Source organism: Bubalus kerabau, chromosome 12 (assembly GCF_029407905.1).
Source record: "Bubalus kerabau isolate K-KA32 ecotype Philippines breed swamp buffalo chromosome 12, PCC_UOA_SB_1v2, whole genome shotgun sequence".
Classification (NCBI taxonomy): Eukaryota; Metazoa; Chordata; class Mammalia; order Artiodactyla; family Bovidae; genus Bubalus; species Bubalus kerabau.
In genome coordinates, this window is record NC_073635.1 from 16,327,409 (window position 1) to 16,344,676 (window position 17,268).

General features: G+C 41.8%; 1 protein-coding gene across 3 annotated transcripts in view; it reads left to right on the top strand.

Moving 5' to 3' along the window:
* Positions 1–2,284: 2,284 nt before the first annotated feature.
* COG3 (component of oligomeric golgi complex 3) overlaps positions 2,285–17,268 on the top strand; it is a 61,362-nt gene continuing 46,378 nt past the window's right edge. Inside the window, exons 1-6 of one of the 3 annotated variants that reach the window (XM_055542038.1) lie at positions 2,285–2,625; positions 12,177–12,323; positions 13,837–13,898; positions 14,866–15,031; positions 15,795–15,869; positions 16,926–17,018. In XM_055542038.1, coding sequence (XP_055398013.1) covers positions 2,449–2,625; positions 12,177–12,323; positions 13,837–13,898; positions 14,866–15,031; positions 15,795–15,869; positions 16,926–17,018 — 720 coding nt within the window. In that variant the 5' untranslated portion in view covers positions 2,285–2,448. Of the gene's footprint in view, positions 2,626–11,349; positions 11,722–12,176; positions 12,324–13,836; positions 13,899–14,865; positions 15,032–15,794; positions 15,870–16,925; positions 17,019–17,268 lie in introns of those variants that run through there. The other 2 variants (XM_055542037.1, XM_055542039.1) reach the window with 2 other exon arrangements.

Below are 17,268 nucleotides of genomic sequence, written 5' to 3' on the forward strand. Positions count from 1 at the left end.
GTTATCTAAACCATAGGGCTTATTTTTTTCTATAGTTTTCCCTTTTTTGTCCCAAGATCCAATCCAGGCTCCCACATTGCATCTACTTGTCAAGTCTCTCTCATCCCCTAAATGTAACAATTCCTCAGTCTTCCTTCTCATTTGTGACTTTGACTATTTTTGTTGTTTTTTGATTTTGACACTTTTGAAGACTACTGGTGAGCAGTTTTGTAGGATGTCTGTCAATTTGAGTTTGATGTTTTCTCATAATGAGAATGTGGTTTTGCATTTCTGGCAAGAATATCACAAAAGTGATACTATGTCCTTCTTCATCTATCACATTAGGAGTTTCATGGTGATGATGTTGACCTTGATCACTTGGTTAAGGGGCTGTCTTCCAGGTTTCTCCACTGTAGTTTTTACAGCCACCCTCACCTCCCCCCATGAATAAATATCTTTGAGAGATCCTTTGATACTATGCAAATTTCTGTATCTCCTCAAACTTTGACCCACTAATTTTAGCATCCTTAGATTTTTCCCTGCTTTTTAATTATTGCTGTGATATCCTTAATGATTTTTCCCCTCGGTCTTTCTACATTTGTTGGTTGAAATTCTTTAGTAAAGTGGAGTCTTTTCTCCCCTATTTATTTATATCAGTGTGAACTCTTAGGTATTTATTTTATTCTATAGGTTACGGTCAAATACTATCATTTATTTTGTTGCTGAAAATAAATGGCAGAACAGCTTTCCAATTACACATCTGTGTCGTGAATTATTGATCCAATTCTTCAATGCTGGATATTTGAGTGGTTATTTGATACTATTTATGATGTCTGATATGCAGATGACACCACCCTTATGGCAGAAAGTGAAGAGGAACTAAAAAGCCTCTTGATGAAAGTGAAAGAGGAGAGTTAAAAAGTTGGCTGAAAGCTCAACATTCAGAAAACGAAGATCATGGCATCTGGTCCCATCACTTCATGGCAAATAGATGGGGAAACAGTGGAAACAGTGTCAGATTTTATTTTTTGGGCTCCAAGATCACGGCAGATGGTGATTCCAGCCATGAAATTAAAAGATGCTTACTCCTTGGAAGGAAAGTTACGACCAACCTAGACAGCATATTCAAAAGCAGAGACATTACTTTGCCAACAAAGGTCCGGTTTAGTTAAGGCTATGGTTTTTCCAGTAGTCATGTATGGATGTGAGAGTTGGACTGTGAAGAAAGCTGAGCGCCGAAGAATTGATGCTTTTGAACTGTGGTGTTGGAGAAGACTCTTGAGAGTCCCTTGGACTGCAAGGAGATCCAATCAGTCCATTCTAAAGGAGATCAGTCCTGGGTGTTCTTTGGAAGGAATGATGCTAAAGCTGAAACTCCAGTACTTTGGCCACCTCATGTGAAGAGTTGACTCGTTAGAAAAGACCCTGATGCTGGGAGGGATTGGGGGCAGGAGGAAAAAGGGACGACAGAGGATGAGATGGCTGGATACCATCACGGACTCCATGGACTTGAGTTTGAGTGAACTCCGGGAGTTGGTGTTGGACAGGGAGGCCTGGTGTGCTGCGATTCATGGGGTCACAAAGAGTTGGACATGACTGAGCGACTGAACTGAACTGAACTGAACTGAATGATGTCTGATCGGAGAAGGCAATGGCAACCCACTCCAGTATTCTTGGCCTGGAGAATCCCAGGGACGGGGAGCCTGATGGGCTGCCGTCTATGAGGTCACACAGAGTCAGACACGACTGAAGCGACTTAGCAGCAGCAGTAGCAGCATGATGTCTGATTTTGGAGGAGGACCCGGCAACCCACTCCAGTATTCTTGCCTGAAGAATCCCCATGGACAGAGGAGCCTGGCAGGCTACAGTCCATGGAGTTGTAAAGAGTCGGACACGACTGAAGCGACTTAGCGTGCATGATGTCTGATATACCTAAGCCTTTGAGTTTTTATGTTTTCATAAATTAGGTTTCTAACAGCGGAATTTTGAATGTTGGAAAAGTTGTGGTAACTCAACACGCCAACACGGAAATCATAATCCACAGTTTAAGGTGCTGTGAGCTGAGAGAGGTAGCAGATCCTGGAGCTCAGTAAGGCCCCTGCCAGCAGGGTCACGGAACACAGTTGTCAATAACGACACGTAACAATAAAGTTATTGATGTTGAGATAGGGACTTCCTGTAGGGGCAAGTCTATTTCCGTTAGGGCCTAGAGCCTTCGTCTTGTCGGTCTACATCCCAACCGGAAATACTTGTACCCCGTCGAAAGCCACGTCGGTCCTGGACTCAGTCCCGCCCACGCAGGGGAAGGAATCGCTTCCGGAGTCAGGGTGTTCTGGCTCGCCCCGCCCCGCCCCGCCGCCGGTGCCGCGCTGGAAGCCTCAGCGCTCCCGGAAGTGGCCCGGGCCTCTCTGTGTCTCTCTCGGGGTCCACACCTCCCCGCTGCTGCTGCGGGCCACGGGGGAGGCGGCGATGGCGGAGGCGGCTCTGCTGCTGTCGCTGCCAGAGGCAGCGGCGGAGCGGGACGCTCGGGAGAAGCTGGCTCTGTGGGATGGGAGAGCGGACACGACGGCGCCGCTGACCGACCGGCAGACGGACTCGGTGCTGGCGTTGAAGGCGGCTGCCGAGGCCCTGCCCGTGCCGACCGAGGTGAGGCGACGGCGGGAGCCGGGCTGGGTCAGCTCTGTGGGCGCGTCCGCCGACGCCCGCCCTGCAGACCCCCGCCCAGGGTCTCTGCCCTCCTTCCCGGGCGCGGGGACGGCTCCAGTGGGCGAGGCCGCTCCCCTTCCCGGGCTGTCAGGCCTCTCGCTGCCCGGGACCGCCGGCGCTGCCCCGCGGCGCGGGCCGGTTGGCCGGGAGCTTTGCCCCGGGTGTCCCTGGGGTCACCGAGCCCCAATCCTGCCGCCCACCCTCTCCCGGAAGGAGAGCGCGGTGAACCCGAAGTGTTTCGCTTTTAGGACAGCCTCCTGTTGGTGTTTGCCACCTTAATGAATAACCCGGCTTCCTTTTTCCCTAGGGGCGCCTGGGGAAGACCAGAGTTAGTCCGGGGTGACAGTTTTCATTCATCGCACGTTGATCTGTTGAGCTCTCGAATCAAGTGCAGGTCGTGTTTATATTTGACTTACAGCAGAGCAATAAAAATGTTTTTCTTTGGAAGCTAGGTCAGTACATTATTAGATAATGCTGATTTTCGGTTTTAGTGTCCACGTTTCTAATTCCAACTACCAGTTTGGGATGCTATGCATTTTACTTCCTGTGTGATTCAGTTCAATTAATTCTAATAGCAAGAACTACGTTTCGTGAGTTGGTCAGACGTTTGACAAACTTTTTCTGGTTTTGGGGGCCAGGTTCAGAAGGTCATTTTATTTGCACCCATAGTTACTTTTGATGTTGGAAGCCTTGTTTTCACACGTTGGTGTCCAAAGGCAGGTGGAGTTTAGCGATTTAAGCTTTTAGAGGGTAAGAACTTTGAAAGTTCTCACTTAAACTGCCTCATGCTTTGCAGTAAAATACAGGTGTTCTTTCTTGGGTTTCTCTGTCCACCTGTATAAGTCTGTGCTGAAAGTGGGTTTGAAATAAATGAAGAAGCAAGTAGAAATTTGCTTTGGCGTTGCCATCAAAGCCTTTTGTGCTCGGGGAATAGAAGTTTGCTCTGTAAATATTTCAGTGTGTTTATACTTGGATCTGGCCTGTTACCAAAGCAGTATGCTTGGACATCACAGTACCTTTGGCAGACTGTGTTCCATAAGAAAAGTGACCCAACTTGTTTCTGTTGTCTTGGGTCACAAACTTTTATTCCCATTAAGCATGAGGGAGAGGGGTTGGAGAGAAGTAAATGAAATCTCTTCATTTTCATCCTGTTATGTGATATTCTTGCAATATAATGCCTACTGTTAGTAGGCAGTCATTTAACATATATTATATGCCTAACTGAGGGCCAGGAATTGAGGACGGAAAGATAAGAAAGACAAGATCCCTGCCTCATGGAGCTTACATATTATGGTGATTATGAATATGTAAAAAAAGAGCAAAGAAGGTAAGTTCAAGTGGTGGTCCAGGATATAGAGGAAATAAAACAGGATGGTATGACACCAAGGAATGAGGTATGTATGCCCTTTCAGATAAGATGCCTTCCATCTTATCTGAAACTAAGTAGAGAACTCATGTTGGAAAACAAGAAGCCAGTGTTGTAAAGACAAGAAAAGTAATCTAGCTGGAGGAAAAGGCAATGTAAAGTCCTGGGTAGGTAGAGTCTGACAAGATCAGAGGTTCAGTGAGGGTCTTCTGCTGTGCAGTCTTAGTGTTGGCTTCCTGTGAGAATCAGATACCACCTTGTCATTTACGCATCCTGAAACCTGTGAGGGGGATTTCTCATTGCTCGTCTGCTTTCAGCAGCCCTCTTTTCCCTTCATATGTCTGATGGGGAGTCTTGTATGTGCATGTGTGTGCTCAGTCTCATCTGACTCTTTGGGACCCCGTGACTGTAGCCCGTGAGGCTCCTCTGTCCATGGGATTCTCCAGGCAAGAACACTGGAGTGGGCTGCCATCTCCTCCTCCAGGGGATCTTCCTGACCCAGGGATTGAACCTGGGTCTCCTGCATTGGCAGGTAGATTCTTTACCACTGAACCACCAGGGAAGACTGAAATTGAATTTGTTAACCCTATTGTCACTCTTTTAACACTGGCAGTGAGAAAGAATGCCTCAGTTTTTATTTTGTCCAACCAGGGTATCTGTAAAGGATTTTCTGTAGCATTTTCCAGTTTTCAGAAAATAAATTGTTTCCTGAACAGCAGGAACTGAGCAAGTTAGTTGACTAGCAAGAGACCAGCTGCTGCTGCTAAGTTGCTTCAGTCGTGTCCGACTCTTAGTGACCCCATGGACTATAGCCTACCAGGCTCCTCCATCCATGGGATTTTCCAGGCACGAGTACTGGAGTGGGTTGCCATTGCCTTCTCCGAAGAGACCAGCTAACTTTCAATAAATATCATAAAGCTGTTAATAACTTTCTTTTCTATGAAAGTGAACTAGTCTTTTCGTGGAAAGGAGTTAACACTTTTTAAGTTGGTGTTAAATAAGAAAATTTGTGGTAGAGTGTTAGGTAGACTGGTTTCTTGTAGCTAGAGCGTATTTTTTAGTCATGAGAGCCTTTTTCTTTCTGCCGAGTTTAGTCATTCTGGATAAAATGCCGAGATGATTTACCCTAAAAGTTACCTGTAATTGACGGTTAGAGGTGTTTTCCTAAAGGTTTTGTGACCTTAGATTGATACTTCTCTGAAACTGTTTTCTTCTTTATAAAATGGGGATGACATGTGCCCCTCAGGGTATGTGAGAAGTAAATCATGTATGCGCATACAGCGAGCTGCCTGTCAGTATTGTATTATGTATGTGGTTTTCTCCCCAAATGATGTGTACCGTGGAAGAACAGGCTAGGGTCTTACGATCTTGAGCTGATGTAGTGTCACTCAGACCAGAGGTTAGAAAAGAAGGAGTTAGGTGCCTTGAGGAAGGTTCTGAGTCTCCATCTGTACCTCTTCAATGATTTGCTCCAAGCAGAGTTGATAATGTCAGGTTTCATTTAGGGAATAAATTCATTACATTGATTACAAAAGTGATTTTCTCTAACCCAAAACTGCGCAAGAAAAGTTTGGAGAGAAAGGCATATTTGCTTATTTTTTCCTGGCTCCGCTCAGCTGGTCAGGCAAGGCTTGATAATTTGTAATTAGTATTTGATATGTCAGTGTCCCCGTTCACATACAGTAGCTCTCCTCCGGGCTCGTTCCTCTCTGGTGGTGGATGTCTTCTCCATCCGGACACTGGGACGGTGCATGCGGACCAGAGGTGTCCAGTCGTCTGCTCTCCAGGAGTGAAAGAGCGGCCAGAACAGGAGAGTCGGTGACGCCAGCACACCCTTCTTGATTTCCTCTTCTGTTCCAGGTGCTTTGAGGAGAGAAGACAGCTGGGCAGATGTACCTAATGAGGACATCTTTTGAGAACTTTTCTAAAAACGTATTTCTTCATTGTTTCTTTGGCTGCACCAGGTCTTAGCTGTGGCACGTGGGATCTAACTCCTTGACCAGGGGTTGACCCCCGGTCCCCTCCGTTGGGAGTCAGGAGTCTTAGTCAAGGGACCACCAGCGAAGTCCCTCATAACCTCTTAGAAAGCAACTAGTTTTGTGATTCTAAAAACTTCTTAGAAGTGGTTGCAATGCGGCTTCTAGCTTGTTTGGTTTGAGAGAAAATGGTTTTGTATTAGAACGAGGCAACAGGACAGGAAGGCACCTTCTGCTTCTGATATTTAAAAGTCCTTGTGGTTGGAAAGTAGTCATTTGTGCATGAAGTGATCGAGTAGAATGCTCCTTCATAATTCTGATTATCTCATTTATTCACAACGTCCAGATTACAGATTATATTTGGAGTAACTGTGTAGTACCTTCTCAAGTAGATAGAGTTTTCATATGATTTTATTTTCTAAAGTATATTAGAGGATGCATTCTTGTTCACAGTGGCAGCCAGAGCACACATGTATGATGCCACCGGGTCCTTTTGACACGACAGTGTTGAGGGCGTGGCACACCCAGAAAAAGTGGTTTCAGTAAACCTGCATCTAAGACTTAATTACCTGACAACACGAATTGTGACAGTCTATAAAAGAGATGGTATATAGGTAACAGAATTTGAGAGTAAATATAGAAGGAATATTAAGGGTATTAATTTCACTGTACACCGTGGGAGTCAGTAGATAAGACCTTAAATTGATGAATTCAAACACAGTGCTGTTAATCTGTGTTTTCGAGTTATGGAATAACCAACAAAAATACTGGAAACAGTGAACTTTTTAACTCTTCTGATGATCTGGAATAAAAATGTGAATAATTTTTATAAAAGAAAGTTGATACAAATTACAGATAATCTCTTTGGTTCCTTCTGCTTTTAAAAGTTCTCCATTTAACCCTCAAATTCCTTAGAAATATTTCTCAAATTATAAGCGTTGGTATGTACCTCGGAGAAGAATTGAAAGGGCAGAGAAGGGAAGAGGGCAACTTGATTTTCATGTAATCATTCTAAACTGCTGGACTTGTAAAATAATGCCCTTGTTATAATTTAATGAAAAGAGTTGTGAATTTGAAGTAAGAAAATAAATTCCATCTTTTTCTTACACTCTGTTGAAAATGCTGCATATCAAATGAAAAAGACAAAGATGTATATATTATACTGCTATTTGGGTTTTAAAAAAAAGGTAAAACTTAAAAAAAAAAAAAAAAGGTTTTAAAACTTCCTTTGTATATGCATGAACTGTCTTAGAAAAGCTTCATGAGAAGCTAGTTAACATTAGTAGCTCCTGGGGAGGGAACTGGGTGGCTGGGGAATGGGTCCTTGGGAAGAAGATGTTTCCTATCATTTTGAATTTTGTTTTCTTAACGTCCCCCTCAACCCTCAGCTGCTGGCGTGCCTGGAGGCGCCCTTCTTTTTCTGGATTTCTAGCTGCTTGATGACACTGGGACCTCGGCCCTCTGGTGGAATATAGTTCGTAGATTGTGTTTTTCTTACTATAAGAGTGCAGCTGCGCTCTGTCTAGCCTTTTTATTTCAGCCTAGCCTCCATGTGCTTTCTTACTTTCTGTTTTTTTTTTTTTTTTTTTTCAAATCTGTGCCTGATCCACATCTCCCTCCCTTTACCTTCTTGTGTGTGTGTTCGTTGCTCAGTCGTGTCTGACTCTTTGCAACCCCATGGACTGTAGCCGCCACGCTCCTCTGTCCATGGAATTCTCCAGGCAAGAATACTGGAGTGGATTGCCATTTCCTTCTCCAGGGGATCTTCCCGACCCATGGATCGAACCCAGGTCTCCTGCATTAGGTCTCCTGCATTGCAGGTAGATGTTTTACCAGTCTGAGCTTCTTAGATAATGTATAAACTGCTGGGAAAATTATGTGTTTGAATGTTGTCATGATCTGTTCATAAATAACTGATAAAGGTCATTTACAGACTATTCTGTTTCCGAGAAGCAGTTTAATTCTGATATATAAATGTACTTACTCCGTAAAGGGAACCCTCTTGCACTGTTGACGGGAATGCAAATTGGTGCAACCACTATGGACAACAGTATGGGGGTTTCTTAAAAGACTAAAAATAGAACTACCATATGATCCAGCAATCCCACTCCTGGGTATACACCAGCAAAAAACTCTTAATTTGAAAAGATACATGCACCCTGGTATTCATAGCACCACTACTTAATAACCAAGACACAGGAGCAACTTAAATGTCCATCAGCAGATGAATGAACTAAAGAGATTTGGCATATATACAATGGACTAGTATGTAGCCTGGAGAAGGCAATGGCACCCCACTCTTGCCTGGAAAATCCCATGGACGGAGGAGCCTGGTAGGCTGCAGTCCATGGGGTCGCTAAGAGTCAGACACAACTGAGCGACTTCACTTTGACTTTTCACTTTCATGCATTGGAGAAGGAAATGGCAACCCACTCCAGTGTTCTTGCCTGGAGAATCCCAGGGACGGGGAGCCTGGTGGGCTGCCATCTGTGGGGTCGCACAGAGTCGGACACGACTGAAGCGGCTTAGCAGCAGCAGCAGCAGCAGTATGTAGCCATAAAAAAGATTGAACTAATGCCATTTGCAGCAACATGGATGAACTAGAAATTATCATACTAAGTCAGGTGAGTCAGACAAAAACAAATACGACATATGTAGAGTCTAAAAAATGATACAAATACTTATTTACAAAACAGGCAGATTGACAAACATAGAAAACAAACTGGTTACCAAAGGCGGAAGGTGGGGAGGGGATAACTAAGGAGTTTGGGATTAACAGGTATTTACTACTGTATATAAAATAGATGAACAACAAGGTTCTTTGTATAGCACAGAGAACTATATTCAGTACCTTGTAATAGCCTGTAGCAGGAAAGAATCTGAAGAACAATTTGTGTTTGTATATAGCTGAACCACTTTGCTGTACATCAAAAGTTAACACAGCATTGTAAATCAACTGTACTTCAATACAAATTAATAAGTTTGTTTACTCTGTGCTCATCAGTAGCGGTGTTGATAATAATAATGTGATAAGAGCAGCAGCTCCGATCGCTTGGTTCGCTGTCTGGCGGGCCTCGTGCCCCGTGCGTGGACTGCCGGCCCCGGTGGCGCCTCCCCGGGGAGGCAGCGGTTGTGGTGACTGGAGCGGCTGCACAGAGCGTGAGCAGGCGCTCTTAGCCCCCTCTGTCCTCAGAACCGCTGGTGGCAGCAGACAGCTGCTGGCCACACTTTAAACTCAAGGTAGAGTCTCAGCAGATTCCAGAAACTTAGTTCTTAGTCCTTTTATATGCAGAGATTGTGTCGCCATTCAGCATGAGTTTATATGAACAGGTGATGCACTTAATACATATTTACATACATCCAGGACCCTCCTGGCTCTTGAGTCAGACTCATTTGTGGGGAGATTGAGGATCAGTCTCCTTCCTGAACTTTTTTTTTTTTCCTCTGTGCAGCTTCCCAGGGATCCAAGAAGTCTGTTTTCTCACACTTGTGTTTTCTTGTTTTTGCAGTGGTCCCATACAGATAATTTAATTTCTATATTGAATGAATGAAAAATGCTCAGTTGTGTCTGACTCTTGGTAAGGACTGTAGCCGCCAGGCTCCTCTGTCCCTGGAATTTGCCAGGCAAGAATGCTGGAGTAGGTTGCCATTTCGTTCTCTAGGGGATCTTTACGACCCAGGAATCAAACGTGTGTCTCCTACATCTCCTTCATTCAGTTCAGTTCAGTTTAGTCGCTCAGTCGTGTCCGACTCTTTGCAACCCCATGAACCACAGCATGCCAGGCCTCCCTGTCCATCACCAACTCCTGGAGTCCACCTAAACCCATGTCCATTGAGTCGGTGATGCCATCCAACCATCTCATCCTCTGTCATCCCCTTCTCCTGCCCTCAGTCTTTCCCAGCATCAGGGTCTTTTCCAGTGAGTCAGCTCTTCGCATCAGGTGGCCAAAGTATTGGAGTTTCAGCTTCAGCATCAGTCCTTCCAATGAACACCCAGGACTGATCTCCTTTAGGATGGACTGGTTGGCTCTCCTTGCAGTCCAACAGACTCTCTCAAGAGTCTTCTCCAACATCACAGTTCAGAAGCATCAATTCTTCAACACTCAGCTTTCTTTATAGTCCAACTCTCACATCCATACATGACCACTGGAAAAACCATGACCTTGACTAGACGGACCTTTGTTGGCAAAGTAATGTCTCTGCTTTTTAATATGCTGTCTAGGTTGGCCATAACTTTCCTTCCAAGGAGTAAGCGTCTTTTAATTTCATGGCTACAGTCACCATCTGCAGTGATTTTGGAGCCCAGAAAAATAAAGTCAGCCACTGTTTACCCATCTGTCTGCCATGAAGTGATGAGACTGAATGCCATGATCTTAGTTTTCTGAATGTTGAGCTTTAAGCCAACTTTTTCACTTTCCTCTTTGACTTTCATTAAGAGGCTCTTTAGTTCTTCTTCTCTTTCTGCCATAAGGGTGGTGTCATCTGCGTATCTGAGGTTATTGATATTTCTGCCAGCAATCTTGATTCCAGCTTGTGCTTCCTCCAGCCATGTTTCTCATGATGTACTCTGCATATAAGTTAAATAAGCAGGGTGACAATATACAACCTTGACGTACTCCTTTTCCTCTTTGGAACCAGTCTGTTGTTCCATGTCCAGTTCTGCATTAGCAGGTGGATTTCTTGACCACTGTGCCACCTGGGAAGTCCGTCATTAACTTAGAAATACTTCGATATTAAGTAACTTGCCCATTGTAACACAGCTCATAAGTGAGCAGGAGCAGGGAATTCCCTAGTGGTCCAGTTATTAGGACTTCATGCTTTCACGGCTGAGGATGCGGGTTCGATCCCTGGTGGGGGACCTAGGCTTCCGAAAGCTGCATGGCTGGAAAAATAGGGAGCAGGAGCAGGGTTCAAGGCAGGCTGTGCTATAAAGTGCTTTATTTACCATGGCTGAGAGGACAGCCCCACATGAACCTGGGTACAAAATCCCCTACATTTAAAGGGTCATATTTCTAAATTAATGATGGTGCATTTTGTATCTCCCTTATTTTACTTTAGCTTTGAAAAGAAAATACTGCCTTCAGATGAAATTTCTGTATCTAGAGAAATAGGAAGCAATTTCCTAAAACCTTGGATTAAGGTCTTTTATTGTTAGACTTCAGATGTCATGCCCTAAGGGCTGAAAACTGGGGTTGAAAAGAAACAGTTGGGGCTTTTTTACCTTCCCCAGCAATCACACTCCGTGCCCCCCCCCCCGGCCCCGGCCCTTTTAGGTCTAAAAACAGCCTACCTGTGTGACTCTAGGTAAATGAACACCGGGACTATCTTTAGTAATGGAGAACTAGACAGTATTCTGGGTCTGATGGCATCAAAGTGAGGCGCTCAGGACTCTGATGGGACACTCTGAAATTCTTTCTCTTCAGTTGTAATTTCAGAATCGGTCAGCCGGAAGATGTGGGTGAAGCCTGTCAGCTGTGTGGAGGTAGTGGCAGGAGGTGCAGCTGTCGCCCTTGATTTCTGGGTGCGCTTTGTCTTCTGCTGGTTGGGTTAAGGAGGTCAGTCTTTGGTGCTGATGCCTGAAAGGGCCTGCTGCTTTCATTAGCACACAGGCTTTGCCTTTGGTGCTAGTTCACCAGAGGCTCCAGTAGGAGAATGTGTGCAAATTAGTACAGATTCACCACCAGTTTTCAAAAGGTAAGCCTAAAACTTTACTAGTGGGATATTGGTATCCTGTTGACATTTTGAGACTAGCATTTAATATGTGTGTGTGTGTGCTCAGTTGCTCAGTCGTGTCTGGCTCTTGGTGACCCCAAGGACTGTAGCCTGCCAGGGTCCTCTGTCCATGGAATTTTCCAGGCAAGAATTCTGGAGTGGGTTGCCATTTCCTCCTGCAGAGGATCTTCCCAACCCAGAGATTGAACACACATCTTTTGTGTCTCCTGTGTTGGGAGGCAGATTCTTTATGGCTATGTCACCATAGAGAGAGCCTAACTATAAGTGTTAGTATTATATGGCACTTACTAACCTTAGATGATTTAATGGAAAACATTTCTTCTCTTTCACACACACTGAGATGGACTACCAGTCTTGAGTTAAGTTCAGAGAATTTTCAATTTATTTGAATCTCTCTGTGGCTCTTTTTTTTCAAGCTCCCTATTGAAGATTTATGCAGTTTAACCTCCCAGTCACTGCCCATTGCACAGACTTCAGTGGTGCCCGAATCTACAGAAGACATTCTCTTGAAGGGATTCACGTCCTTAGAAATGGAAGAAGAAAGAATCGAAACTGCACAGCAGGTGAATGGCAGCTTTTTCTTCTAAGAATATTTATTGTTTTAAATGTTTCAAGAGAGGGCTAATAAAAAAAGGCCCTAATTAAAACTTTTGATCTTTTAAAATTGTAGTTAAAATCTTTCTAGAATTTGTGTGTGTGTGTGGGAGAAGGATGTATTATATGCAGCAAGTAAGGAAAACACCAGGGATCTTTCCCAAAGCAGTATCTCTTTCTAGAACAGTCTTGATTTTGTGATTTTTGTTAGTGGTGGCTATTTCTTAAGTGTCTTAAGTGAACCTGTTGCCCAGTTTTATTTGCAGTACAGATAAAAATACAATATTCCAAGTCTGGATGTTGATAGAGTATTATTATATTTATTAAGGTTTTGATATCTTATGCCTTTTTGACCTCCTCCCAGTGCGTGTCTGTATTAATGTGTGCCTCCCCACCCCAGCATGCGTGTGTGCTCACATGGACATACACAGACCTGCCCCCACTTGTTGCTAGGTAATTTCTTTCTTAAAAACCTCAGTATTCTCTTTAGATGAAGCTTATGGTTATTTTTCAGTAATTTAACATATGTAATCTGTTGTTTTTTTGCTTATATTTACTTGTTCCCAACTATAAATTTAAATCAACTATAACTTCAGTTAAAAACAAAATCAAAGCTGAGGTGGTTACCAGGTGAAACATGGAGCTAACATGCTGAGCTGCACACACTTAGTCTGGAAAGGCAGTGCTGCAGAGTGGTGAAAAGCTCTCGCTCTTGAGTTAGGCCAACTTGGATCTGAAAGTCACCTCCATCTCTTATCATCAGGGTTCAGTGAACGAAAGTCAAGGTACTTGGCAAGTGTAATATCTTGGGAGAATAAAGCATACCTTTGACTTCAGATCCCACCTGACAACTATAGAAGATAATCTTGCACCATGTCTGTGAATTTATTTGGAGTATTTGAGAAAAAAATCTGGATTAAATTTGCACTTGCGTATCTCTCTTTAAATTAAAAAAATCTAATACATTGAGTTATAATTTACATATAATGAAAATGTACTCATTTTAAGTATACAACTTGATGGTGGGCCCAGAATTCAAATCCAGGTTTAGTTGATGCAAAAGCTATGTTTTTAAACCACTCCTTTATATTATTTCTGAGCTTATATTCTCACAATTATTATTAGATAACATTAATATTAATATTTACCCAAAGCCTTATGTTACCTACTCATATTAGGCAAATTAGCAGGTAGGCAATAACCTCTAGGGAAGAAATATTTATTCCTGTTAACACATATTGTCTTGTTAATACTCTTTATTATTTGACTCTGAACATGGCCAGTGTTTTTAAGATACTTTGCTTTCCCTCGCATATAGACACTGACCATGCAATTAAATTATCATCTCCTGGCTTAAAACTTTTAATGTCTGAGCCCCAAACAATACGACTTAGTGTCTGCCCTTCTGACTTGGTGTTTAGCATGTAGCCACTCTTTATTTTGTTGTAGTTTTATTGACAGCGTAATACTCTATTTTTCCAGTTTTTCTCATGGTTTGCAAAGCTACAAACTCAGATGGATCAGGACGAAGGAACTAAATATAGGTATGTGGCTCTCATTTGTTGGCTATCCTGATTTTTAGATCATCTGAAGCGTTTCTGTGTCTTTAGATAAAATTAAGGTACAAAGAAAACTTGAACAGCCACATGTTCTTTAAGGATAGGTAGAGAAGATGTAGGTCATGACAACTGGTAGTGGGAGTTGCGTGATTAAAAGAAAAGTCAGTTAGCAGGTTAGGAGGGAGACACTGATTTTTAGATAACTTGAAATGGAGTGGGAGTTGTCAGGAACCCTGCTGTCTTTTCTTCAGAGGCAGAGACCCAGGAGACTGGGGTGGCCGGCTGGGCTGCGCGGGTGCTGTGGTGTTTGTTTGTGTGCATTGGCGGCATGGAGGAAGTGACTTATGATCTCTAGCTGATTTGCCGGCTCTGAGTTGAACATTTGCATTCATTTAACATTAAGTGACAACTGTTGCTAGGCACTGTATTAGGCTCTTTTATGTATGATTCCATTTAGTCTTCATAGCAGCATTATCCCCATTTTACAAATAACTGAACTGGGGCTTGGAAATATTGAATCCTTGCGTAATGTTATGGAGACTTGGGCAGAGCTGGGACTTGGACTCACGTCTTCCAAGTCCAGAATTCTTCCCTTGACTTTGTCCCTCAAAGGCAGACTTGACCTGAGGGATGGACCTGCTTGACAACTTTGGTGTCCCAGTCTTTGAGAGCTGAGCCCATTATTTATTGACCTGCATGTGAAAAGCCAGTTTATGGCTGCAAGGCTGATGCCTTTTGTTGCTCATAGTTTCAGTCATTTTCCTCCTTAAGCATTGAAACAGTTTGTGACATAGTTTTTGCTACATTTCTGAATTAGTAAATGTTTGTGACTAGGTCAGACTTTCCTTCTGAAATGCAAGCATTTGGGGGAAAAACAAGATTTTGTTGTTTATTGTCTGTGCTTATTGGGGGAAAATATTATTGCCAATCCCCTTTTGGTTCTGTTTTCTAGACAGATGAGGGATTACTTGTCTGGGTTTCAGGAGCAGTGTGATGCTATATTGAATGATGTAAACAGTGCTCTTCAGCATCTGGAATCATTGCAGAAACAGTATCTTTTTGTGTCCAATAAGACAGGAACCCTACATGAAGCCTGTGAACAGCTCCTGAAAGAGCAGGTAATTTGGAAGAAGAGAGAATGTCAGTGACTATATTTAATATTTTTAAATAGATGAATATAATTTAATTCTGATTTCCTTAATTTTGAACACTGCTCAGTAAGAGATTTGCATTTGTAAGCATGCAAATGGTTACTTTGACAGCCTGCTTTTAAGCTTGTGGGAGCAGGGGCCCTGGCAAGCTCTCGTATGTTTTGAGCTGTTAGGTCTCAGTACAGTTTCAGAGTGAAGAGGATATATTTGTTTGCTCTGTCTGCTTTTTATTATTGACACTTTATTTTTGGCCACGCTGCGTGGCTTGCAAGATGTTCCCTGACCAGGGATTGAACCCCAGCCTTGGCAGTGAAAGCACTGAGTCCTAACCACTGGACCACCCGGGAATTCCCTGTTGACACTTGAAGCAAGGGGTAGTGATTGTAGTAATGGTGGGGTTTATGAAATGATGGGCAGGTCTAGATTGCACTTAAACTTGTGACTTAAAGATAGAATATTTAAGGTACTATATTTATCTCAGATTTCTCTGTGTGTATTTTGTATGATTTTTAAAAGGCAGTGCTTTGTTATTTTGTAAAAAGGTCTTATATAATTTACTGTAAGAATCATTGCTTATTTTAGCCCATTATTGCAGAAATCTTTGGGCATTATATATATCTAATATAAACCTGTATGACTGATATAAACCTCTTCAATGTAATTTTGAAACTGGAGTGTTGATTCTTATATTCTTGTAGTAATTGATTTTTCTCTTTTAAAAAACTGCAAGTCGGAACTTGTTGATCTGGCAGAAAACATTCAACAAAAACTTTCCTATTTTAATGAATTGGAAACTATTAACACAGTAAGCATTGTTTTTTTATCTATTTCCCCCTCCTGAGTATAATCTTTAAGCTTATAAATTGGCTTGAGTGGTATTTTTAACTTAACAGTTTGCTTGTTGTTAAGGTATTCCTATTTGTGGCTGATAGACATACCATTACCAGTTCAGATTTTTTCCACATATGATTTAAATAATAGTCCTTTTTATATTGTATTATAGTTATTAAAATCTCTTTTTTGGTTAACTCTTAATAGTGTCTTATTTGCAAGCTGTGATGTTTATAAGAAGAAATATTCCATTTTAAATGTTTCTGTGGTTGTGTTTCTATAATATTAATTAAAGCATTTCTTAAACTAATCTCATGTTTAGTTTGAGGAAAAGTATAGCCCTCTTAAAGCATTCTTGTATCCCAAAGAGATCGTCATAATAAGGACTGCTGTGTAAATTATATTTTTCTGTGCTCTGGCTCATAAATTAATTATAATAATTGCATACACATCATGTTATTAAAATTATTAAAAGTAATCTTAATTATTAAAGTTCTTTGAGAGAGAAATAAAAACGGTAGCCAGTTAACAGTGGAATACATTGACAAACTATTTGTATATCAAGATTAGAAATAATTGATTTTATATTTTATATATTATATAGCTTTATATATTTTAATATATATTGTCTATTACATTAAATATTAAATATCATGTTTATATTATGTTACCTCTATTTATACTCATATTACTTGTATATGTTTACTTACATTTTACTTTCATAGTATGACTGCTAAACATAATGTTTTAACTTGAAGAAAATCACCACTCTTTGAAATGTGAAAATTTATGTTTTAAAGTACTAGAAAATGAAAAATCTAGGTTCTTGATGTATTACTTTAATTTAACTGTACAATGGAGGATAAAATGTTTGCTAATTCATGAAGAGCTCCATTAAAGCTCATTAGGAATAAACTGAATTCAATCCATATAATTTTTAATTTGTCCTCTATTGTATTGTTACACATGGGCTGCATTTGAGGCTATTTTTTGACTCTTAAAATGTAAAATATTTTTTTTTCCCTTAAAGAAATTGAATTCTCCCACGTTGTCTGTGAATAGTGAAGGATTTATACCTATGCTGGCCAAGTTAGATGATTGTATAACGTACATATCATCTCATGTAAGTCATGGTATTTCTGTATGTTCTAAAGAAATCTTGACATCTCTCTTACATCACTTCTTATGCAATAATTATTTCTTCCTAAGGGAAAATACATATCTGTAATATACTTGAAGTAAAATTGTGGTAAATTCTTATTCACTTTCCGTAGTGATGTAAAAAAGTGTTGTACTTTCAGCTGCTATGGAAGCCCCTGAAGTAGAAAAAGGGTCTGGCTGACACAGCTTTATCCCATCTAAGAGGGCTAGTG